General features: G+C 46.2%; 1 protein-coding gene across 5 annotated transcripts in view; it reads right to left on the reverse strand.

The window, feature by feature from the left end:
• LOC133130919 (nuclear factor of activated T-cells, cytoplasmic 3-like) overlaps nucleotides 1-25,449 on the reverse strand; it is a 79,825-nt gene that overhangs the window by 25,956 nt on the left and 28,420 nt on the right. For all 5 annotated transcript variants that reach the window (XM_061245918.1, XM_061245916.1, XM_061245917.1 and 2 more), the window contains exons 3-8: nucleotides 24,768-24,930; nucleotides 12,834-13,033; nucleotides 10,642-10,814; nucleotides 9,180-9,320; nucleotides 1,615-1,670; nucleotides 1,324-1,450 (exon numbers count right to left, since the gene is read on the reverse strand). In XM_061245918.1, coding sequence (XP_061101902.1) covers nucleotides 1,324-1,450; nucleotides 1,615-1,670; nucleotides 9,180-9,320; nucleotides 10,642-10,814; nucleotides 12,834-13,033; nucleotides 24,768-24,930 — 860 coding nt within the window. The remainder of the gene's footprint in view (nucleotides 1-1,323; nucleotides 1,451-1,614; nucleotides 1,671-9,179; nucleotides 9,321-10,641; nucleotides 10,815-12,833; nucleotides 13,034-24,767; nucleotides 24,931-25,449) is intronic.

Genomic DNA, 25,449 nt, shown 5'->3' on the forward strand with positions numbered 1-25,449 from the left:
ATAAAGATACCAAATTTACATAAAAATACATCTAGGCAGCCTAAGACTTCTGCACAGTACTATATCCATTCCTGCTAACATTGCATCTGAATAAAATTTCATTTTCATTTGCAAAAATACAAGAGGAGTGTGAGGGTTTATTTTTATTTTTTCATACAACTGCGGTTTGTTTTTCTGTTTATTCCCTGTAAACAAAGTGGGTAGGATCGCATTTCCTTTGTGTGACTCTGATTATTGGCAGACTGTAGTCAGTAGAAATGAAGGGAATAAGCTGTGAAAAGCCCAGATGTCCCTCAATGCCCTCAGCTGCATCTGGAGTCCCCACGTGCCCTCATGGTACACACAGGCAATCTCCTGCTACAGTGTACAACGGCTCCTTTGAGACGTATTAACATTAACTGTTGTCTTTACCTGTGTTTTTTGCTTGTGTATTAGGATCATACCTTTGCTAGTTTTGTTTGGCTAGGTAAGCAGTTTATTTTTGCATGTTGCGGTATTACAATTTTAATAAAAAAATTAATAAATAATAAAAAATCTAATGATCAAATAGGCCCTGGTCCTTATCTTTGTTGTACAGGTAACAGTCAAAATTGTACTTCCCTCTAGTCTTTCAGCGCACTTATCCGTGGTTATGGGTATGCACTTTGCACTTTGTTGTACATCGCTCTGGATAAGACGTACCACATACAAATAAAAATAATATAAACATAATAAAATATCAAAAAGCATCCCCAACTCAAAACCGACAAGCAAATGTGAAACAGGACTGATCCGCAGTCCCTCTGCTCCCTGATTCCATGGAGCGGGGAACAGATATTAAACATTCATAATCATGACAATTCTCATGGTTTATCAAGGACCTGATAGAGTAAACCTAGCTAATATGAATAACAAGATAAATTATGTAACTTACAAAGGACTTTCTCAATAAGATAGGAATGAGCTAAATAGGGCTCACGGCATATGATACATTTTCAAAGACAGTGGCAGGATCTCTCAAGAAGCAAAACACTAAAAAGCACCACGTATGCTCTGAAGAGTGAGGGTAAAACTCGAAGTCTCAAAGTCCCGCCAGCTGACAGGGGCACGAACCAGACCTGGGTTAAATACGCAATAGCTTTGCTAACTCAAATACTTTTCTGTCCTTGCCAGGTGCAATTAAGCCAAGCCAGAGGAGCAGGAGGTGGGGGATGTGCACTTTTTGAGAAAATGTCATCGGTTCCAATACAGCGGACCAGCTCAGTAAAGCATAGAGACGTCTTTGATGAACCCGCCCGTGGGAGGTGTGAAGCAGTGTGTGGGGTGAAAATGGTGCCGGTTTACCTGGCAGGTACGTGAAGCGCTGGGATTGGCTCCTTTTCCTCTTGCCGTTGCACACGTAGAACTGCACTTGGATGGCCGACGTCACGCTCTTATTGTGGTACGGCGGGACCTCCGCCACGATGCTCGCCTGCGAGAACAACAAAGCGCATACTTGCATTTTTCAGTCATTTTCTGTCACGCCGAATGCAAACCATGTCACAACGATCATGGAGCGCAGCCCCCCGGAAAGCGTCCCCTCGGCCCTGCGCGGGACACTGTTGGCGGTTGGGCTGGTGGTCGGGCCCTGCTTACCCCTTTGCTTTTCTCTCCGGTGACCTTCGCGTCCGCTTCCCACTGAGCCCGGCCGTCTGGAAAAAAGAGGAAAGAACGCAGTTTGTATTATTTTTTTACTGGTTTTGAGTTTGAGAACAACACTAAGTAGAACACAGAAAGGGGATTGCAGGAAACGCATTCAGCATCGCGGCAGACAGTTGAGTGAGATGGAGCAGTAATGCGCACATCCGATGGTCACACACACACCCTGCAGCACAGTGTGCTGGATATTAACAGAAAGAACCACGATATGACAGGTCGAGGATGAGTCACAGCTGAAGGGCCCTCCCAGCTAACACGAAACGTTCTCACAATGTTTCTGCCATACAGTGGCAATGTCCTAACATTGACGAAACCTTCCCGCAATATTTTGAGAACGTTTTTTGTGTTGGACCTGCGACAGGACCAGGTGTGAGGCACAGACTATAACATTCCACCCCCCCCCCCCCCCCCCCCCACCTCCACCTAGCTAGGAATAATCCAATTACAGTTTACAACTACAATTGCATCCAATTACATTTTACAACTACAATTACATCCCATTACGTTTTCAGCTCGGCCATTTCCCAGACGTTCTCATCTAGTGTGACTTGCATGCTTTGAATACCATCCATTCATGCGGCTGCCTGTTCAGTGATGCAAGGCAGGTTAAGTGCCTCGTTCACGAGCACAAAATGCAGGAGGTCCAATGCGCCACGCGTCCGAAAAGCCTGGTTCCTTAGCCCATTATGCTACACTACAATCAGATACAATTTCAGTCAAGTGTGACTTCCTGGAGGTGAACGCAGCTCAATCGTCATCGTGTCTCTGTACGCACGGAAACCGTCCGTCTCCTCAAACGGAAAGCATTGGATTCGGTGGGCAACACAGACCACAAATACGTTTGATGATGCATATTATTTTTTCCGGTCAATTACGACACCCCAAAAAAGTGGACCTTTTTCCAGCCATTAAAAGCGCATCAGGGTCTGAAAGTCCCGCTGTTTTCACTGCATAGTTAATGTTTGGGGAAAAAGTTGCTGAACAATTCCATTTTTCAAGCTGTCTCGTCTTCCACGGAAACATTCCATAACCTTCTGTTTTCCAGAAACATCTAATTATCTGGCTGAGAAATCTTTAGGAGTCATTTGAAAAAATGCTTCAGAAACACAAGCAGAGAGAACACCCACGGGCTCTCAAGCAGAAAAGGCATTACTGTTATGATACATGTGACGGCATTACTGACTAAGATGTATATTCATACTGCAGCAATCTAGATTTACATTTTCAGTTTCGGAATATTTTCCCCCCCAAAATTGTTTATTTGACAAAATTCTTGCCAGTTTGCGGTTTAAAAAAACCCCCAAATCACTAGCACATTTGGTGAAATCATTCTTTCCTTACAGCGTCTATGACGAGGGTTTCCTACAAGACGCGTGTTATCCCCACTGACAGATGCTGGCCAGGAAACACGTGGAAAGCAGGCATCGAACTGCTTTTGACACTACATTACGACTACGAATGGCTCGATCCCCCCCTGGGTGTGTCAATGTGTTCCTGATCCACCCTGGGTGTGTCGACGCATTCCTGATCCGCCCTGGGTGTGTCAACGTGTTCCTGATCCGCCCTGGGTGTGTCGACGTGTTCCTGATCCGCCCTGGGTGTGTCGAGGCGTTCCTGATCCGCCCTGGGTGTGTCGACGGGTTCCTGATCCGCCCTGGGTGTGTCAACGTGTTCCTGATCCGCCCTGGGTGTGTCAACGCGTCCCTGATCCGCCCTGGGTGTGTCAATGTGTTCCTGATCCGCCCTGGGTGTGTCGACGCATTCCTGATCCGCCCTGGGTGTGTCAACGTGTTCCTGATCCGCCCTGGGTGTGTCGACGTGTTCCTGATCCGCCCTGGGTGTGTCGAGGCGTTCCTGATCCGCCCTGGGTGTGTCGACGGGTTCCTGATCCGCCCTGGGTGTGTCAACGTGTTCCTGATCCGCCCTGGGTGTGTCAACGCGTCCCTGATCCGCCCTGGGTGTGTCGACGTGTTCCTGATCCGCCCTGGGTGTGTCAACGTGTTCCTGATCCGCCCTGGAACAGTGTTACAGACCATTCCTATCCCTTTCTATCCCTTCCTGCCATTGAAAAAGGCTCACTGACATGCTGACTCACCCTTTGCCTGTGTTCACAGTCCTTAAATTCGGGTTTCAAAATACACAGTTGGCGGGCCAAAAAATCGTACAGCTGGACAATAATTCAAGCTCATTGGTTGAAAATTGGTTCTAACTGCCACAGCCAATGGCATTTCAACATCAGCACATTCACAGAGAAGGGAAAGGGTAGAGTATTGTGGTTTGAAAGTGTTTGTTGCTGCTACTCCTCTCTTGACCATTAGAAGTCCAAAATTACTTGTTGTACCTTTAAGAAATAACTGTTGAAATGCGGATCGGCACTCATTTAAGGCGAAGGAACCTTTTATCAACACATTTCTGTGACCTGTCTCCTAAAATGGTCCTGCACATGCCTAAAAACCACCCCATGGCTGACAGCTGCCTGCCATCCATGACCATCAGGTCCCAGCTCCTGACCATGGCCAGCAGTCATCTTTAAGCAATCGACCACAAAAATCTCCAGTCTTTTGTTTCTCATTGCAATGGGGGAACTGACATATTGTCTGCGGTTATACATGATTTCTGCCCAGAGCCAGACCTGGGTCAAATCCGTAATTGTTTTGGATTCAAATACTTTTCTAAGCTTTTCTGAGCTTATCTGGTGTATTGGAATGTATGGAATACTCTCAAAAAGTCCACCCCCCCGCCTTCTGGTCCTCTTGGCTGACTCAACCGCACCAGGCAAGATCAATCGAGGACAGAGAAGTATTTGAATCCAAAAAAATGGCATATTCGACCCAGGTCTGACACATCCCCCAGTGTTAAGACGAACCATGTAGTCGACACTCACGCGCAAACGTTTCTACTCATTCAAGCTCATATGATAACAACTCATTATTCAGTGCACGAGATGATAAATGTATTAGTAAATTAGTAAAGCAAGCCTTTTTTTCCAAAGCACAGCAGACGAGTTACAGGAAATCACCGTCGATGAGAGTTCAGCCGCAGGGCTCAGCACTCAGGGTGACTCTCCATGGACGGTCAAACCTTGGCGTGCTGTCGTAGAGGGGACTCCAGCCCCCCACGCAAAGCTTCACGCTCTGACAGGTTTTACTGCGGGCAACCTTCCATCACCAGTGCATACAAGGCCGCAGGGCCGGTGGGCTCTCTTCCTGTCCATTCACTCCATTGCTTTTATATTTCCTTTAACCAGGAAACGGACCAGGGTCAAATACGTAACTGTTTTATTTAAATACTGATCTGTGCACAGCTGATCGTGCCTGGTAGCATTGAGCTAACTGAGAGGGTCATAGGTCATTTTTGAGTGTTTCATAGGTTCCAATACACCAGATAAGCCCAGTAAAGTGTAGAAAGGTATTTGAATCCAAAACAATTATGTATTTTACCAGGTCTGCCAGGAAACCCTCCCAAGCCTGTAAACCTGCCTTCCAGGAAACTCTGGCTTAGACCAGAAACAGGCCATTGAACTAACATACGCACATATACAGTGACACAAATCACATTCCACTCAGGACTATCACACACGTATACAGTAACACAAATCACGTTCCACTCAGGACTAACACACACCTATAGAGTCACACAAATCACGTTCCACTGAAGACTAACACACACACGTATACAGAGACACAAATCACGTTCCACTCAGGACTAACACACACACGTATACAGGGACACAAATCAAGTTCCACTCAGGACTAACACACACACGTATACAGAGACACAAATCACGTTCCACTCAGGACTAACACACACACGTATACAGAGACACAAATCACGTTCCTCTCAGGACTAACACACAAGTATACAGAGACACAAATCATGTTCCATTCAGGACTAACACACACATCTATAGAGTCACACAAATCACGTTCCACTCAGGACTAACACACACACACACACGTATACAGAGATACAAATCATGTTCCATTCAGGACTAACACACACACGTATAGAGTCACACAAATCATATTCCATTCAGGACTAACACACACACCTATAGAGTCACACAAATCATGTTCCATTCAGGACTAACACACACGTATAGAGTCACACAAATCATGTTCCATTCAGGACTAACACACACACGTATAGAGTCACACAAATCATGTTCCATTCAGGACTAACACACACACCTATAGAGTCACACAAATCACGTTCCACTCAGGACTAACACACACACCTATAGAGTCACACAAATCACATTCCACTCAGGACTAACACACACACACACGTATACAGAGACACAAATCATGTTCCATTCAGGACTAACACACACATCTATAGAGTCACACAAATCACGTTCCACTCAGGACTAACACACACACACACGTATACAGAGATACAAATCATGTTCCATTCAGGACTAACACACACACGTATAGAGTCACACAAATCATGTTCCATTCAGGACTAACACACACACCTATAGAGTCACACAAATCATGTTCCATTCAGGACTAACACACACGTATAGAGTCACACAAATCACGTTCCATTCAGGACTAACACACACACGTATAGAGTCACACAAATCATGTTCCATTCAGGACTAACACACACACCTATAGAGTCACACAAATCACGTTCCACTCAGGACTAACACACACATGTATAGAGTCACACAAATCACGTTCCATTCAGGACTAACACACACACACACGTATACAGAGACACAAATCACATTCCACTCAGGACTAACACACACACACACGTATACAGAGACACAAATCACATTCCACTCAGGACTAACACACACACACGTATACAGAGACACAAATCACATTCCACTCAGGACTAACACACACACACACGTATAGAGACACAAATCACGTTCCACTCAGGACTAACATACACACACGTATACAGGGACACAAGTCCTTTTCCACTCAGGCTACACGTATGGGAATAAACGTGCTGTTTATACCATGAAAAATGATTGAATACGAAAGCAGGAAATGCACAACTGTGCAACAGCATACTGCAATTTTGATCCACTGAGGTCAAGACACCCGTCTTTATATTCCATATCTGGGATCCACAACCTGTGGCCCTCTTTTCCCAGGGTTCCAGACCGGGCTTGGATAATATTCCTTACATTAGCAGATGAGGGGGAAACAGAGTCTAATTAATTTATTATTATTATTATTTTAAATGAACCCTCATAAGGACAGCCACCTTTACAATGTTGCCAGTTCTGGGCTTGCCTTTGCTTGAGTTTATTTGGAGGAGAGGAACAGCTTCAATTATTTCTGCAGGGCTCCAGGGCATAAAATCCCCCCGAATGAACCGCGACGGGTTCACGGCGCATTACTGTGTCGAAAAACATACGAGATGCGCCAGTGAGTCACGGTGAAGCAAAATCCAAAAACAAAACGGCATAAACCCAAACAAACATAAAGTCGTAATCTTGCTTCTCAGTTGACAGCAAGTGCTGTAGAAGTGGATGATGACAGAGGAGCTACTCTCATCGAGCTACTCTCATCGGCAGAAACAGCCAAGCACTGGCAACTTGGAACTGTCACTAATAATTTATGGGGCTGTTAGGTCTGAACAGACCTAAATTTCTTGTTTTTTGGGAAAAACAAGAAGGGAGAACTAAACACTTCCACCATCATTATCATCATCATCATCATCATCACTAAGCTTTCTGTCATATGGGACTGGATTTGACAGCTTATCATCATCATCATCACTGTAAATGTTCTGTCATATGGGACTGAATTTGACAGATTATTATAATCATCATCATCATCATCATCTTCATCATCATCATCATGGCAACCTGTAGCGTAGTGGTTAAGGTAAATGACTGGGACCCACAATGTCGGTGGTTCAATCCATTGGACCCTTCAGCAAGGCCCTTAACCCTGCATTGCTCCAGGGGAGGATTGTCTCCTGCCTACTCTAATCAACTGTACGTCGCACTGGATAAGAGCGTCCGCCAAATGCCATTAATGTAATGCAATGATCACTGTAAGCTTTCAGCTGGATTTGATAGATCATCATCATCATCACAGAAAGCTTTTTGCTATATGCGATTAGATTTGATAGTTACACAGACATGAATTATGGTTGCTGCGGTAACAAACGTCAGGCGGTTGTTCATCGGAGTAACATAACACAACAGCAGCATGGCGGGGGTGCGACAGGCTGTCCTGGGGGCTTCTGGGAAACGGCTCAAACACCAAGTGTTCCAGGGCCCTGGAGCAAAGCCGTTTCCCCTGGTTTAAAAAAAAAAAGCTGTCTGAATAACAACTGAAATACGACGAAATTCAGACCGTCTACGAGACTCACTATTCTAGAGTGACGGAAAGCTATTAACAGCACCACAAGCACTGGAAAAATTAAAGCAGCAAAAAATCCAATTTTCACAACACTATTTCACCAACTGACAATTACTGATAATGAAACCAGCCTTCTCTTTAAAAAACATTAATTAGGACTAAAGCAAAACAAAAAAATGGAATGGAAAATGGAAAAAGCACTACGCCACACCGATGTATCATTAAGGTATATATATATGTATGTATCATTAAGGTATATATATGTATGTATCACTAAGGTATATATACATATGTGTATGTATCATTAAGATATATATATGTATGTATCATTAAGGTATATATATATATGTATGTATCATTAAGGTATATATATATGTATGTATCATTAAGGTATATATATATGAATGTATCATGAAGGTATATATATATATATATGTATGTATCATTAAGGTATATATATATATATATATGTATGTATCATTAAGGTATATATATATATATATATGTATGTATCATTAAGGTATTCAGAGCTATCCTCTTGGGCTGTCACGGTCCATACAACATACCGCAGCTTGTGAAACAGCTGATCCTAACAGGAGCACGGAGTACACCCAAAATCAGCCAAGAGGTGTGTCACTGCTCTTGATAATCCGATGTATAAACCTTCTTAACTTTTTCACACTTCTCTCTGGCATTTTCTTAAAGATGAACAGAGGCTTGGATGGACACATTTTACAGTGCTAAGTTTTCCAGCCATTTTTTGGGGTACAAGAAAAGAGCTGAAAACAAGCTACAAACACAAACAAGGTACAGTACAGCAGATCACGTAAATGTATTTTTCATTACATTACATTAATGGCATTTGGCAGACGCTCTTATCCAGAGCGATGTACAGTTGATTAGACTAAGCAGGAGACAATCCTCCCCTGGGGCAATGCAGGGTTAAGGGCCTTGCTCAAGGGCCCAACGGCTGTGCGGACCTTATTGTGGCCACACACATGTACCTTAACCACCACTAAACTACAGGCCGCCCTGCATTTTTCAATGGGCAACCTGCCTCCAAAATGGTCCCACGGTCACGTGATTGTGACAGCTTTACACGCCGTCAGCCCTCATGCGAAAGTGAAGTCCTGCAGTTGCCGTGTCGAAAAGGGTTCTTACCGGGTGCCTTCTCCAAGAACACCACCCTGGACTCCGGGAAGAAGTTGGATCCGGTGATGACCATATCCTCCCCTCCGTTCACAGAGCCGCTGGTCAGGCTGCACCTGTCCACCTGGGGGAGCTCCTGGGCGGATCGCTGGGCTGCAGCAACGAACAGAGAGCAGGTCACGCACCGCTGCTGAGAAACAGGCACACACACACACGCACGCACGCACGCACGCACACACACACACACACGCACGCCCACACACACGCACGCACGCACGCACGCATGCACACACACGCACGCACAGTTGTGATCGTTCCGGCCCTTTCCACAGAACACTGCACCGCTGCTGAGAAACAGGCACACACACACACACACACACACACACACACACACGCACGCACGCACGCACGCACGCACGCACGCACGCATGCACACACACACACGCACGCCCACACACACGCACGCATGCACACACACGCACGCACAGTTGTGATCGTTCCGCCCCTTTCCACAGAACACTGCACAGCTGCGTGCCAGTTCTCCGTTCCACCGTAGCGAGAGCAGGGCTCGGGCCCACGGCCCTGCTCTCCCACACAGCACGAGCGAGGCCCTCCGCCAGGGGACCCGACTGCGCCGTCACGGCATTCTGACAGTGGATGTTCACATGCCGACTCAAATCCCCGAGCGCTACGCATCACAGAGATCTTCCTGGACGAGGACGCAGGGGCCTGAGGCAGGACCTCACAAAAGACCTCATATCTGCTCTACTTCTGCTCTCAAACGCACCGCAATGATGCCAGAAAACTGCCGCCTGACCCTCCCGTGTAGCCAGAAAGCTCGTTGCCTCACTCGATAACAAGCCCAGTGAGAACTTCAGGCCCGGTTTAGAAGGTTCCCGCTCAGTAACGCTGGAATATCCAGAATGGGCTCGGCTGCTGGTCATAGCTGGGGCCCCAGCAGGCCCACCAGGGCATTTCAGACCAATGAGGAGGCTGCTCTCCATGGATGCCCAACATGGGTCCAAGAGAAGATGTAGCACCTTCTGGCCAATCACAAGCCATAGCTTCTCCTGTCAATAATCAGACCTTCCACACCACACCAGCCCCGGAGGCATCTTTCTACCAATCAGTGCTCTGCATTGCAAAACCATCCGTTTGGCTGCCTCATACGTTCAACCATCAACCATCACAGTAAGTGTGTGTGTGTGTGTGTATGTGCATGTGTATGAAATGCATTTATATGTGTAGTGTTTGTATGCGCGTGTACGTAGTGGGTGTGAGTGCGTGTACGTGAGTGTGTGTGAGTGTGTGTGCGTGCGTGTGCGTGAGTGTGTGAGTGTGTGAGTGTGTGAGTGTGTGTGCGTGTGTGTGCGTGTGTGTGCGTGTGTGTGCGTGCGTGTGTGTGTGTGTGTACGTGTATATAGTGTGCGTGTGCATGTGTGCGTGCGTCACGCAGGCGCTCCAGGACACTCACAGCACTCCACGGGGATAGAGGCCGCCTGCAGGGACAGCACCTTCCCCCCCGGCTGGGGCACGTGCACCCGGAACACGGCCCGCACACGCGTGTTCTTGCGCCCGATGTCCGTCTCGCCCTTCCGCAGCTCGATGTCCGAGTTGCGCAGCTTCAGGATGCCGGCGCAGTCGATGCTGCCGAACACAGCGAGGGCGGGAGCTCGAGTCATACAGCGTCATAACATACTGTGGATTCTGACCCATAATAAACAAACCCACCCTGGACTGTTCTGGAGACAGTACAGTACCGGATTGTACAAGCTGCTTTGCAATTACTTGAAGTGTATTTTCTTTAGACCACGAATGTCCAAATCCCCTAATGCCCACTATTGTAAAGCTGGAAGACTGTCAGAAACTTCTGCAAGGATCTAAAACAATGGTCCTCACTCCTGGTCCTGGAGAGTCGCAGGGTGTGCTGGTTTTTGTTTTCACTTTAATATCAGCAACGGATTCAGACCCAAGAAACCAGGTGAGGTGAGTTAACTGTGTAATTAACAGCTTTCATTGATCAATTAAGTGCTGAGTAACAACATCAAAAAAAGCCAGCACACCCTGCGGCTCCAGGAACCACAGACCACTGATCTAAATAAGGCACCTAAAAACAGTCTGGGCCCATCTAAAGCAAGCTGGAGGTTAAAACAAACCAAAAAATATCAAGACGACTACAGAAAGTCGACTGTAGTCAACAGGGGCACCCGATCAGTCAGCGGGGTCGCTGGTGTCTGGTGAGACTCAGGCTGGGTGAGAACAATTAGCGTTAGAACTATTTTTTGTAAGCGCAGTAACGACTATCTCCGGCATGCGTGGTTACATTTCTTAATCATACCTGTTGCGGTAGCACACCTCCGATTTCCTGAGCCAAAGTGAAACTCTTCCGGGGAAAAAAGAACATCACTCATATCTTTTCAATGTTGATATGACAGCAACAGGGCCGTGCTGTTTCCATGTGCTAGATAAAAACACGACTACAAGGACAACGAGGGAAAACATAAGCATAAAACATAAAACGTGTTTTTCACAACTAATAGGTAAGTTAACCAACATTAAGCTGATACAAGTGATGTTTTTTCTCCCCTGGAAGCATTTCGTGTTACCGTATCAACTATGATTACAGACAAAAACAAGGAACGAAACCTACCGCCACCTGCCAGATATAGTTTTTATCGAGCTGGATGTACCGCGATAGCTACAGTGGATAGAAAATGAATACACCCCCTTCAATATTTTTATGCCTTGTTGTGTCACGGAATGTAAATTTAATGGATTAAAATGGGACTTGTTTTTCCCTGACCCAAAGAACACAACATACCATATGAATGCAGTGAAATTATTTTAATTTGAAAAAAAGAGTGCATTTAATGGACAAAACTGAAATTTCCACATTTTTTAAGTATACACCCCCGAGTCAATACTTGGTGGAAGCGCCTTTGGCAGCAATTTCACACAGGTGTGGGGCAATTAGCTATTGTTTGGTCTTGAAGGCAATTTGCCATTTCCTGAGATAGTTTATGGGATGATTCAGTAAAGGGGGTGGATACTTAACAAACCAATTTATTGCAATTGTTCATTTTTAATTAATGTTAAAACAATTTTTTAATTGGTTTATCACTTTGAAAAGGTTAACTACTGTATGTAGATTTGTAGAAAAAACACATCGATTAATTGCACTTTAATTACAGGCTATATGTCAAGTAAATCTGAAAAAATGTTCAGGCGGTGTATTCATTTTCTATCCACTGTATATCGCGCGGCCCTAGATGAGGCGCTGTCAGCCTGGTGAACCGGAGCCCTGTAGGCCCACAGCTCCGTGGGACTGCCAGCCACGGTCTGGGTTCGATGCCAGAACGTGGGCCTCAACCGTACATTAGAACAGTAGCAACAGGACACCCAGAAGCCCCTGTTCACTCCAATAAGTGGGAAAAAAAATCTATTTATTCCCTAGACTAGCTTGGTCTGAAATTCAGATTTTCCGTTTGGACTGACTGTGATGTTGGCTTAAAATGAAAAAAAAAAAAACATAATTCACTGCGTAAGACATTACTGTCCCATATGACTATAAATTATTTTGAATGCTGCTATTTTAGGTGATTGAAAAAAAAACCGTGGTACATTGAAGAGTGAGTAATGTAACACTTAAGTAGTTAAGACAAGTACCTGGCTGACATATTGTTTTCGGGGAGCAGAGGAATTTCGAGAACCTTTGTGCTGGTAATAATGATTTCCTGGCTCGGGGTAGCGACGGTTTTCCCGGTGATTCTGTGCACCTGGTAGAAGGCATGGGGTCGCAGGTAGCGGTCATCGGCAGTTCCGATGAACATTTGTAGGTTGACCGGCTTCTCGTTGTAGCCAATGAGCTGCAAAAGAACAGAATGCGTGTGTGAGCACTAGACTTTTAGTTTCTGTTCACCGACACCGTCACCCCGCGTGGCCCCCCGGGGCGAACTGTGAGCGTGCTGGGGAGAAGTTGTCTGGACGGCAGGTCCCAGGTGGGCCCAGGTGTAGTTAAGAGGTGCCTTCTAACGGCGTACAAACAGCGCTGTGTACAGCTGTGTACTCACCCCACTACAAAGGAGATGACGCAATTCAACACGGAGGCCCTCGGTAATGAAACTCAGCTGTCCTTTGTTTGTCTTCAGGGTATGAGGGTATAATGCCTCGTCAGTTGAACGCTCTTCCAGTTTTAGGCAGGTAACTTTTAACGAGAAGCACCCAACAGGGACAATATTTTCTTTATTCCCTCCACATTTGCTGTAATTTTCTAGTGCAGAAATGGCTGTCTCTGCAGGTGGTTTGTATGCACACTAATGAACACAGTGAATTGTTATTTAAGGAGGCTTTTACTCAAATGGAAATGACCAGATGACCATGAAAAAACTATGCAACACACAATGAGCATTGCGTTTAAAAAAAGGAAACCTACTGAGTATAATTCAGAAACTGCAGAATGTATCATACACTCACCCAAAATATTTACTTCATTACACCTACTTATTCAAGCGATTATCTAATCAGCCAATTGTGTGACAGCAGTGCAATGCATACAATCATGTAGCTATGGGCCAGGAGTTTCAGTTAATGTTTACATCAACCATCAGAATGGGGAAAAAATGTGATCTAAGTGACTTTGACCATGGAATGATTGTTGGTGGCAGACAGGGTGGTTTGAGTATCTCAGAAAAGGAGAAAATCTCCTGGGATTTTCACGCACAATAGTCTCTAGTGTTTTAAGGAATGGTGCAAAAAAAAAAAAAAAAAAACCCCCGCCCAGCCATTTGACGGCTGGTATTTTGCCGTTCGTAATGAAACCCTGTTGGTCCTCACGAGTATGGAAAACATTGCCGCCGCCAGCCACACAACATCGCGGCTGTGTGTTAAAAAACGCCGCAGAGACCGGCCGCCACACAGGGAAACTCACTTTAACCGCCTCTTCAGCCACAGCGACAGGGGGCTTTTAGTGCTTCTTTAAACCATAAACCTGAGCAGATTAAATATTATTATTCCTCCATTACCTTCATAAAGGCACGTCTCTAGCCCACCGGTTTATGCGCAGCGTTTCACAGACAGAGGATTTCCAGTGGGTTTAGCCGTGCGTTATTATGCCGCATTTAATTTTATTGGAAAATAAAGTTGAAGAGCCTTCCAGGACCAGAGTACAGCCACGGCACTGAAACGCTCTGCTCCCAATGCCTGTCTGGAGACGAAACAGGAAACATTCCCGCCTGAAATGCCAAATGTCTTTATTTGGTCCATAAAACAAATGCTTGTACGATATAATGCTCTGAGGCAGGCAACAGTGCAATACATTCTTGAGAACTGAAAGAAAGTAGAATCTGGTGCTATATAAAAGCCAATTATGACAGACAATGACTTTGATGATTAGCTCAGTAATTGCTTTAGATTCAAAAACCTTTTCTTGTCTGGTGTATTAGAACCTATGAAATACTCTCAAACAAGTGCAACCCCCGCCTTCTGGTCCAGTTGGTTGGCTCAATTGCACCAGGCGAGATCAATCGAACACAGAAAAATATTTGAATCCAAAACAGTTACATAACATTTCATGAGTTTTTTATATAAAGGGTAAATGGTTGGCATTTATATAGCGCCTTTATCCAAAGCGCTGTACAATTGCTTCTCATTCACCCATTCATACACACACTCACACACTACTACGGGTCTATACGAAGCAGGACACTGCCTTGTGGGGTCTATATGAAGCAGGACACTGCCTTGTGGGGTCTATATGAAGCAGGACACTGCCTTGTGGGGTCTATACGAAGCAGGACACTGCCTTGTGGGGTCTATACGAAGCAGGACACTGCCTTGTGGGGTCTATACGAAGCAGGACACTGCCTTGTGGGGTCTATACGAAGCAGGACACTGCCTTGTGGGGTCTATACGAAGCAGGATGAATCTCTGTCCAGTGCATACAAGGCGTGACGTCACTGGGGCTGAAGAGCAGCAGGCGCATACAGACATACTGGCAGGGCCTCTCGGCCAATCGGTGCGTCAGAACGGCATCCTGGCGGGGCCTCTGCGCCAATCGGTGCATCAGAGCGGCATCCTGGCGGGGCCTCTCGGCCAATCGGTGCGTCAGAGTGGCGTCCTGGTGGAGCCTCTCGGCCAATCGGTGCGTCAGAACAGCGTGTGGTGGGGCCTCTCGGCCAATCGGTGTGTCAGAACGGCATCCTGGCGGGGCCTCTCGCCCAATCGGTGCGTCAGAACGGCGTGCTGGCAGGGCCTCTCGGCCAATCGGTGCGTCAGAACGGCATGCTGGGCTCTCGTGGTGCTGCGCGTCAGACCTGCCATATGTCACACGAAATGTCCTCACTGCACGCAAGCGCCTGCCACAGAGAGCCGGCTACTGCCAAAACCAAACCAACCGCCCCACGCCCAGGCACCCGGGCGCCCTCGCTGACGGGCCTCCACCACGGAGAGCCGGCTACTGCCAAACCGGCTCGCTCGCCAGGCACCGGGAGAGGTGGAGCCCCTCCGGGCTCCTTCGCTGACTGGCCTCTGTTCGCTGACCATGTTTGCCGCCTGTGCCAGCTCACGCCTGCACCTGCAGAGTTGGAGGCCGATACGTTGCCTTGTGACGGATCGCAAGATAAACGAGATGAAGATGGGGCAGTCTGGAGCCTAGGGCCGTTAATTCAGTTACGATGCAACAAGAAAAAAATCGGGTGCACCAACCGATTTAGTTCCGATGTATAGATAAGATACAACTTATAATATACACCTAACTCACTCCCTACTAGGTGTGAAGTTATTCCGAAAACCGTTGAGGATCCGGAAACTTGGGGATAGGAGGAGGAGGGAAATAGACCTCCATTTTGCGTAAGGTTATGTTCATTTTATTAAACATAGTTATATATGTATTATATACTACATGAACACATATTTGTTGTACAGTAAGTAACATTAGCCACACGTACATTACACAATGAGTTAACGACAGCGATGGTTAAAGTCGTAAGAAACACTCACACAATTCCCTAAAAAGTCAGTATGAATGTTCTTTCATGAGCTGTAAAAAAACTATGTATAGAAATAGTGTGATAAGGTGGCGGAGAGTGTTAATACCTCCTCAAACGCTCTTAAATAAAGCAGTTATATTACACTGATGACATTTATACTCGGCCTGGCCCCGCCGATGACACTAAAACCGCAAAACCCGAGCTAAAATGAAACCACTGGATAATATTACATTACATTATTGGCATTTGGCAGACGCTCTTATCTAGAGCAACGTACAGTTGATTAGACTAAGCAGGAGACAATCCTCCCCTGGAGCAAGGCAGGCTTAAAGGCCTTGCTCAAGGGCCCAACGGCTGTGCAGATCTTATTGTGGCTACACAGGGATTAGAACCACTGACCTTGCGTGTCTCAGTCATTTACCTTAACCACTACGCTACAGGCCACCCCTCATTAAAAGCTGACAGAGGGCCCCCTGGGTCAGAAGGAGCGGACATGTGCTCTTAAAACAGCGATCTCATCGTCTCCGTTTTGGGGACCCGACCTCTTCTGGAAACCCCCTCCCTGCTGCCCAAGAGCTCGTGAAGCTTCCTGTTCATTTTCTTCCCAAAGTGATCTTTCCGCTGTTGGTCAGTCCCAGCCCGTCGGGTTAACTGGATCGATAGAACAGATCACCAGGCTTTTTTTAGAGCTTTTTTAGAGCTTCAGTATGTAATATTAATATGTAATATTAACAAAATGAATATTAAGAAAATGAACAGGAAGCTTCACGAGCTCTTGGGCAGCAGGGAGGGGGTTTCCGGAAGAGGTCGGGTCGGGTTGTTTTCCCCCTGTTTCTCTGCGGTCTCCACAGCGAGCGCGGGGCGAAGCGGAGTCCCCAAAACGGAGACGATGAGATCGCTGTTTTAAGAGCACATTTCTGCTCCTTCTGACCCAGGGGGCCCTCTGTCAGCCTTTAATGAGGGGTGGCCTGTAGCGTAGTGGTTAGGGTAAATGACTGAGACACGCAAGGTCGGTGGTTCTAATCCTGGTGTAGCAAAAATAAGATCCGCACGGCCGTTGGGCCCTTGAGCAAGGCCCTTAACCCTGCATTGCTCCAGGGGAGGATTGTCTCCTGCTTAGTCTAATCAACTGTACGTCGCTCTGGATAAGATAATATAATGTAAGGTTTACAGTAAAATTAATACCCAAAAAGACCTGAGTGAACAGTGATCGTACACCACTCAAGTCAAATGCATTTACGGTTTCAAAGGGATTTATGAAAATTTCAAGACATAACCATGACATAAATATCATGGGAGCCGCATTATGGAGATCAGGTAGAATTCAATGACAAAGCAGCTGGGTCACGTTCAGCCCCTGTGGGAAATTTGGGGGAAATCTCAGCGGTGCTGGTGTCGCTGTTGGAAAGCAGTCTTATCTTGAGAGAAATATCACCCATCGTCTTAGGAGACCTATTCAGCTCTTGGAAATCCCTGCCAACAGAAACCCCGATCTTGTTTACGGCTTCTCGGGGAAATTAAGAAAGTGTACACACATCAAGCACACCAGTAAGGCAGTCAAGTTGTAATTATTTTATTTTTTGGTGCCGCAGTTGTATTGTGGGGGGGGGGGGGGGTTGGTTGCCTTTTTCTAAACCTTTCGCAGGTGAGCGTGTCCCCCAGAGATGCTTTCTCTTTGTCACGCCACACAATTACGCCGATGAAATGCCCACAAGGGCAGGGCCGCCAGATAAGCTGCAGGCCCGCGGGTCTCCTAGCAACAGGTGTGACGAAGCACCATGCGCCCTGCGCTGCTCACCACCCCCCCAACCCCCCACCCCCCCAACGCTGCACCGCCCCCGGTCCCGGTCGCCCCCCCCCCCCCCCCCCCCGGGCCGAGAGGAACCAGGCCTGTCGCGCCGGGAGTTCACAGCGGCGAACGCGCTGCACAGAAGCCAGCAGCGTGAAGCGCATCTCTGCCACTCTCATCAAGCAGCGCACCGACAGGCCCGCAGCGCTCCTCCGTGTTCAATCGACGCCGGGGAACGCGGGTTAACCCTTTCGGTCCCGAGAGTGCCATATGGCACTCGAGCGTCGCCACTGTTAAATCCCGGAAGTGCCATATGGCACTCTCCACCCCATACAGTGGGTATTGGCACCCTCGATAAGTATACACACAAAAAAGATACTGTAAATTAAGAAATATTTAAGTTATTTATTTAATCAAGCAAAGTCTTAGATTAACTGGTTCCACAGTTATTGGCACCCCTGATTTAATACTTTGCAAACATGGCAAAGATGACAGCCATCTTATAATTTGTGGCAAGATTAGAGAACACATTGGGAGGGATTTTTGACCATGCAGAACTTTTCTGAATCATTGATATCCTTGGGATACCCCCCTCTGGATACCCCCCTCTGGATACCCCCTCTGGATACCCCCCTCTTCAGTTCAGACCAGACCATCTTGGCCGTACCTCCAAATCAATTGTACACCACAAATATAGTTAGCTATTAATTTTATATTTGACTAAAATGGCATTAAGTTAAAGTATCTCTCTGTAACAATGTCACTATTAGCTAGAGTATTGTGAATACACAAGCTATACTTAAGTAATTCCTCTGTCATACAAAGGCGTAAGTAAATACAAATACTACCTATTTATTCCTGAGTACGTATTAGATATCAATCTATTGCTTTCAATAACTAGCAATCTGGCGCTTGTGACTGCACCTTTATTCACAAGCAGTAACAAGCGGTGAGGTCCATATGTATTACACTCACCTTCTCAATCAGACTTTCACAGTGCATTTAAAAATGTCGTCGTACATGTTTAACTACAGTCAGATTGCTAATGCTCATCGGACCAAACTGCATCGGCCATAGTTTTGTAGCATGGAACATTTTTAGAGCAGATTTAGAGCAGCAAATTTATCTGGCACACATCATTTGACGAATTTGTAGATCAATGTGATCTCAGGTGTTGACTGAGGCGTGCTTTCTTAAGAGTTCCCTAAAACCTACGAGATGACAGGCCTCCAGGAACCAAGTGAGCAGCCCTGCTCCAGCTGTTGACTGAGGTGTGCTTTCTTAAGAGTTCCCTAAAACCTACAGGATGACAGGCCTCCACAAACATGTTTGGGCAGCCCTATTCACCATAACATGCAACTCCAAGCTGGTAAAAAAGAGCTGGATTAGGAAGTGCTGTAGGCTGGTTTTATTCTGTGTGTTTGAATGTGAACACTCATCCCCATCCTGCAGTCAGAGAGAGCCTACTCTCATTCTCTGGATCACCATGGAGATTAATAACGCCCATTCCACCTCCATTATGTGCTACGGTACGGTCCCCGGGCAAAAGACGGCACACTCTCGCCCACCGTTAAAAATGAAGTGTGGTGCAGCAAAGACATCCACAGGTCCCCAATGAGAGGCAGGAGCAAGGCTGTAAATATACCCATGGCATCTGCAGTATCCAGTGACAAGGCAGAGGTGTGCTTTCAATGTACCCTCTCTCCATGAGACGGGACATACAAGCGCTGAACTGTTGGTGAACCCATATGCAAAAGGTTTGTAAAAATCATATATACTTGCTTTTATGTTTTACTAAATTATATTTATTTTACCACAATTAAGTAACATACATTCAAGCACTTATTAGGTATTTATTATACTTATGTTTTACTTATGCTGGAGCCTAACCATTGTGAGAGCTGTGAAGAAAACCCCAAAAATATCACTCAGTGACATGACAAACAATCTCCACAGGGCAGGGGTGAAGGTATCTCAATCAACTGTCCGAAGAAGACTTAGAGAGCAGCAATATAGAGGCTATACCACAAGATGCAAACCACTCATCAGTAGTAAGAATCAGAAGGCGAGATTGCAATTTGCAAAGAAGTACAAAGATGAGTCATAAAAGTTCTGGAACAAAGTTTTATGGAATGATCTCATCATCTCTGATGGAAAGGTCAAAGTGTGGAAAAAGAAGGGATCTGCTCATGATCCAAAACATACAAGCTCATCTGTGAAGCACAGTGGAGGAAGTGTCATGGCTTGGGCTTGCATGGCTGCTTCTGGAGTGGGCTCACTAATCTTTATTGATAATGTAACTCGTGGTGGTAGCAGCAGGATAAATTCAGAAGTGCACAAAAACATTCTTTCTGCCAACTTACGAAGAAATGCATCCAAACTAATTGGGAGGAACTTCATCATCCAACAACACAATGACCCAAAACACATTGCCAACACATTAGGGAGAAAAAGTGGAAGGTTTTAGACTGGCCAAGTCAATCACCAGAGCTTAACCCAATTGAGCAAACATTTCACCTCCTGAAGAGGAGATTGAACGGAAAAACATCCCAAAACAAACACAAACTGGAAGAAGCTGCAGTAAAGCCCTGGAAGAGCATCACAAAAGAAGAATACAACAGTTTGGTGATGTCAATAGTTTCAGAATTGATGCAGTTATTGCAAGCAAGGGATATACTACAAAATATTAAGAGTTATTTACTTTCATTTACTTAAATACTCTCTGTTCCAATACTTTTACTCACCTAAATATTGGATGGTCAGATACCTAAGTTGCTATGTTCTAAGTAGTTTAACACATCTAGGTGTAAATACCAGGAAATAAAAGCTGAAATTCTGAACTCTTGTCACATGTTCATCCTTTTATCTCAACCCCAAAAACAAAGGAATTGGCCTTGCTGTTCCAATAGTTTTGGAGGGGACTGTACAAAATGGGCCATAATCATTTAAAAATAAACCTGTTTTCTATACATTTCATAAAGTAAAACATATGAAATCAACATATATGATTTGTACAGCCCTAGTTGCATGTGGGAGGAATTAGCAGAAGCAGCAGCAAGCCGAAGTTTGAGGCAGCTGAATGCTCACCCTGGAGCAGCTGCGCTGAAACAGCACGTAATCTATAAATACACAGTGCAATATGCTCCAGAATACTCGCTAAATTAGTTTACCCTTTATACCAACTTCACTTACACACTCATTAGCATGGAGCGGTCTCACCTATGGGGTAAAAATAAATGAACAGTTTGCAAAAGAAAAAGAAAGTGGGTCTTATGTTGCATTTTTCCAGCTGCCTTCCGGTGATTTTTAAGCATGGAGTAAAATTGAGAATAAAGTGGAGATAAACATCATTGCTCATGTTGCTCATTTACCTCATTAGCTGCCCTCTCCTTTCCCATCGGCTCAAATATAAAGCACAACCACCCTGCGCATGGAGCGATCGCAGAACTCATTTCTGTTTTCAATTTCTCACAATTGGCACTGGAACTGGCTACATTATCAACACTTCCCTCCAACACTTAGGGTGACATTAGGTCGAAGGCGCCTGAGCAAGACACCTAACTCTTAACTGCTCCCAACAAGCTGGCTGGTGAGTGTGTGTGAATGGGTGAATGAGAAGCATTCATTGTAAAGCGCTTTGGATAAAAGTGCGATATAAATTCAGTCTATTTTCCATAGTAAGTTACAGTTTCCTCCGATCTTTGCTTATTACAACAACCTAATCTCACTGAGCCAGATATTTATTTGAACCCTTGTGAGCCATTGAGTCCTGCCATCAGGATCATGAGCAGAAACGGGGGCAGGCCCCACGGCCGAGACAGGGAGCACATCAGCCGCAGCAGTGCGTAAACGGCTGTCTCCCGGGCTCAGCCCGCTCACTGCCTGCCAGTCGCCTCCCAGAGGCTTCCCGCAATCTGCGAGACAAACCATTGGACTGTCTGCGGATAACAAGCTTTCGTTGTCATCACATGTTCGAGTGTGTTTGTTTGCACTCCTACAAACAGAGAGGGGCGCTACGGTGATGAGCGTGAACACACACACCAGACCTGGGTCAAATACTGTTTGTGGAATTGTTTTGGATTCAAATACTTTTCTGTGTTTTGTCTGGTACAAGCAAGAAGACCGGTAGGAAGGGGTTTTGCGGGGAGGTGCGGAAAAACAAAACTTCATAAATAGATTAACTTCATCATCCAGCGCAAACTCTTCGACTCCCACTTGAGATACTCGTATGTACTGTATTACAGGTACCAGGTGCCATATGCCGACTAAGACATGTTTTAAGAATACGCAAGCTTTCAGTGTGGAAGTGCTAATAGCTAACAAAGCCCACACTGTGAACTCATTACCACCTCACGGCATGGAGCCCTGCCTAAATAATTTGGCAAACATTTCTGCTGAGACGAGAAATAACTTCAGGAGAACAGCACAACACAACATCACGACTGACAGAGGTTCTCTCACCGTCGTTAACAAGCCGTTACCCGAAAATCTTTTCTCAGTAAATGAATGACGCTATACACTCGACCCAGGCTGTGGCTCCCTCCTCCGCCTCTCTATCTCCCCTCAGCGATTCTCATTTGGCAGACGCTCTTATCCAGAGCAACGTACAGTTGATTAGACTAAGCAGGAGACAATCCTGCCCTGGAGCATTGCAAGGTTAAGGGCCTTGCTCAAGGGCCCAACGGCTGTGCGGATCTTATTGTGGCTACACCGGGGATCGAACCATCGACCTTGCGGGTCCCAGTCATGTACCTCAACCACTACGCTACAGCCCGCCACATAAGAGAATGTGTTCTTCTTCCTCTGACAGCGTTGCCAGTAGGCTCCAGAGATATCTCTTCATATGATATTTGATAGTCGATTGAAATGCTCATATTGATACTGACAATATGACAATTTCACTAATATTGAAATATTGAACATACTGAACACAGCAGCAATCATCAAATCATCATTACCCTTTCTCACAGGTAAATTAGCTGAACAGTTAGTGCTACTGATTGGCCAGACTGTCTTCACCCCTGAAAGTAGTGCTACCGACTAGCTACAGTCTTCACACCTGACTCCCAGGTAAAGGGAGGGTGGAAAACTGTGATGATCCCAGGAATATATATATTTTTTAACAATCCTTCAATTAAAAACAAATGATTGTAAATCACTAACATTTCTGTATCATTCCCAGTCCCAACCTAATACAATCTGGGTTTCATTGGCACACTTCAGGAACATTTTATGCAATTAACCAAATAACTAGCGCTTGTTTGCTAGCCAACAACTTTGCTACTTTAACCTTTGCTTTCTTCTGGGAGCATCACACAAATATTTAAAGTGTAATCCAAAGGCCATTGGCAATAAAATAATAATAGTCACGCAGCTATTTTAAGCAAATGCATAAAAGCGGAATCCAAGCAGCCTCATCCCACGATAAACATAGCCCGTTTTTCTCTGGCTTACTTCCTGAGCTCAAAAGCATAACTCTCTCACTCCGAAACACTAGCACAATGCATTGTATTTTAAGAGATTGGATTTTGCTTTTGCAACATCAAATTACAATTGGGCTCAGTGATTGGCAGGCACTGGTTGTTCTTCTTCCGTTCGTATGGTCAAAATAAAACAAGAACAATTATTATTATTATTATTATTATTATATAGGCTAGGCTAGAGTAGGGTGTGAGGAGGAGCTCGGAGGATATTCAGTCCTATTACAATGCAGATATTCAGTCAATATTCAGAGGTTATGTCAGACCAGAAGTTGCATATGATTTTGAGTCAAGTGCATAAAATGTGCCCAAGTCTGCAGTTAATTCAGGAATTCCCATGTGCTGTATTATCAAACAGTGTTGGTGTTTAAACATTTGTGGTAACTGTAAAAGTGGGAAGGAGAACAGAACAGTGGAAAAATAAGAATAAGAAAAAACAAATCAATTACCAAACCGGGTAGCATCTTATTTCCAGTATATGTATGATTATATGCTATGGCGCATCATGATATATGGAATATATTCAATTATTCGATACCTTGCATCTATATACAGATATTTTAAAAAATCACAATATTGCTGGTGGGTGGTTGATGGTTGTGTGAATCTGCTCAATGAACAGGGAGGGACCAGCACGCCCGTGCTCACCAACGCCCATGCACTGGGGTCCTCTTCACACTTGTTCCTGTGTTCGATCTGCATTTTGTTGAACGTCACTCTGGATAAGTGTCTGCTAAATGCTTTGTAATGTAATGTAATGTAATGTAATAATTTGACCCCTGTAACCAGAGTGAGTTTCACAATCCTTACACCGAGCAGACCTGGGTCAAATACCGAACCGTTTCGGATTCAAATACTTTTCTGTGCTCAAATGATCTCGCCTGCTGCTGCTGCTAATGACCAAGCCAAGAGCGCCAGAAGGCGTTTCGAGACTAGTTCATAGGTTTCCGAAACATGGTGTTTGAAAACGATCACGCGTTGACCCCGGTCTGATAGCGAGCGCAGTCGATCGTGTGCAGGAGGTTCCGGGACGCCGGACCGCAGGGGGCTCACAGACGCCTCACCTCGACCACGGGATGACCCCCCTCACCTCGACCACGGGATGATCCCCCCCCCCCTCACCTTGACCACGGGATGATCCCCCCCCCCCTCACCTTGACCACGGGATGACCCCCTCACCTTGACCACGGGATGACCGCCCGACGCAGCCTTGACCACGGGATGATCCCCCTCCCCCCCCTCACCTTGACCACGGGATGACCCCCTCACCTTGACCACGGGATGACCCCCTCACATTGACCACGGGATGACCCCCCTCCCCCCGACCACGGGATGACCCCCTCACCTTGACCACGGGATGACCGCCTGACGCAGCCTTTACCGCGCCCCGGCTCCCCTCCGTCTCGTAGTGGGCCCGGTGGTGGGCCTTGGGGTGCACCTCCACCTGCAGCTCGTACTGGCCGAACTGGCTGGGCAGGGGCCAGTCCAGCGGAGGCAACGACGAGGCCCTGGGGGGGGAGGGAGGGAGAGAGGGGGGGGAAGACATCCGCTAAGTTTCCATCCAAATGTTTCACAAAAACGTTATGTCTGTTTCTGGAAATGCTAATCTGGAAAGTGGTGTTTCCATCAACTACTGGTTTGTGAATGTTCTGAAGAGAGCACAACAAGATTACACAATCAAAAACCTACCAGCTGGGGCCAGCCAGAGATCAGGGGGAGGGTCTCTGGGCCAGCCAGAGATCAGGGGGAGGGTCTCTGGGCCCTCCAGAGATCAGGGGGAGGGTTTCTGGGCCAGCCAGAGATCAGAGGGAGGGTCTCTGGGCCAGCCAGAGATCAGAGGGAGGGTCTCTGGGCCAGCCAGAGATCAGGGGGAGGGTCTCTGGGCCAGCCAGAGATCAGGGGGAGGGTCTCTGGGCCCTCCAGAGATCAGGGGGAGGGTTTCTGGGCCAGCCAGAGATCAGAGGGAGGGTCTCTGGGCCAGCCAGAGATCAGGGGGAGGGTCTCTGGGCCCTCCAGAGATCAGGGGG

Source organism: Conger conger, chromosome 6 (genome assembly GCF_963514075.1).
Source record: "Conger conger chromosome 6, fConCon1.1, whole genome shotgun sequence".
Classification (NCBI taxonomy): Eukaryota; Metazoa; Chordata; class Actinopteri; order Anguilliformes; family Congridae; genus Conger; species Conger conger.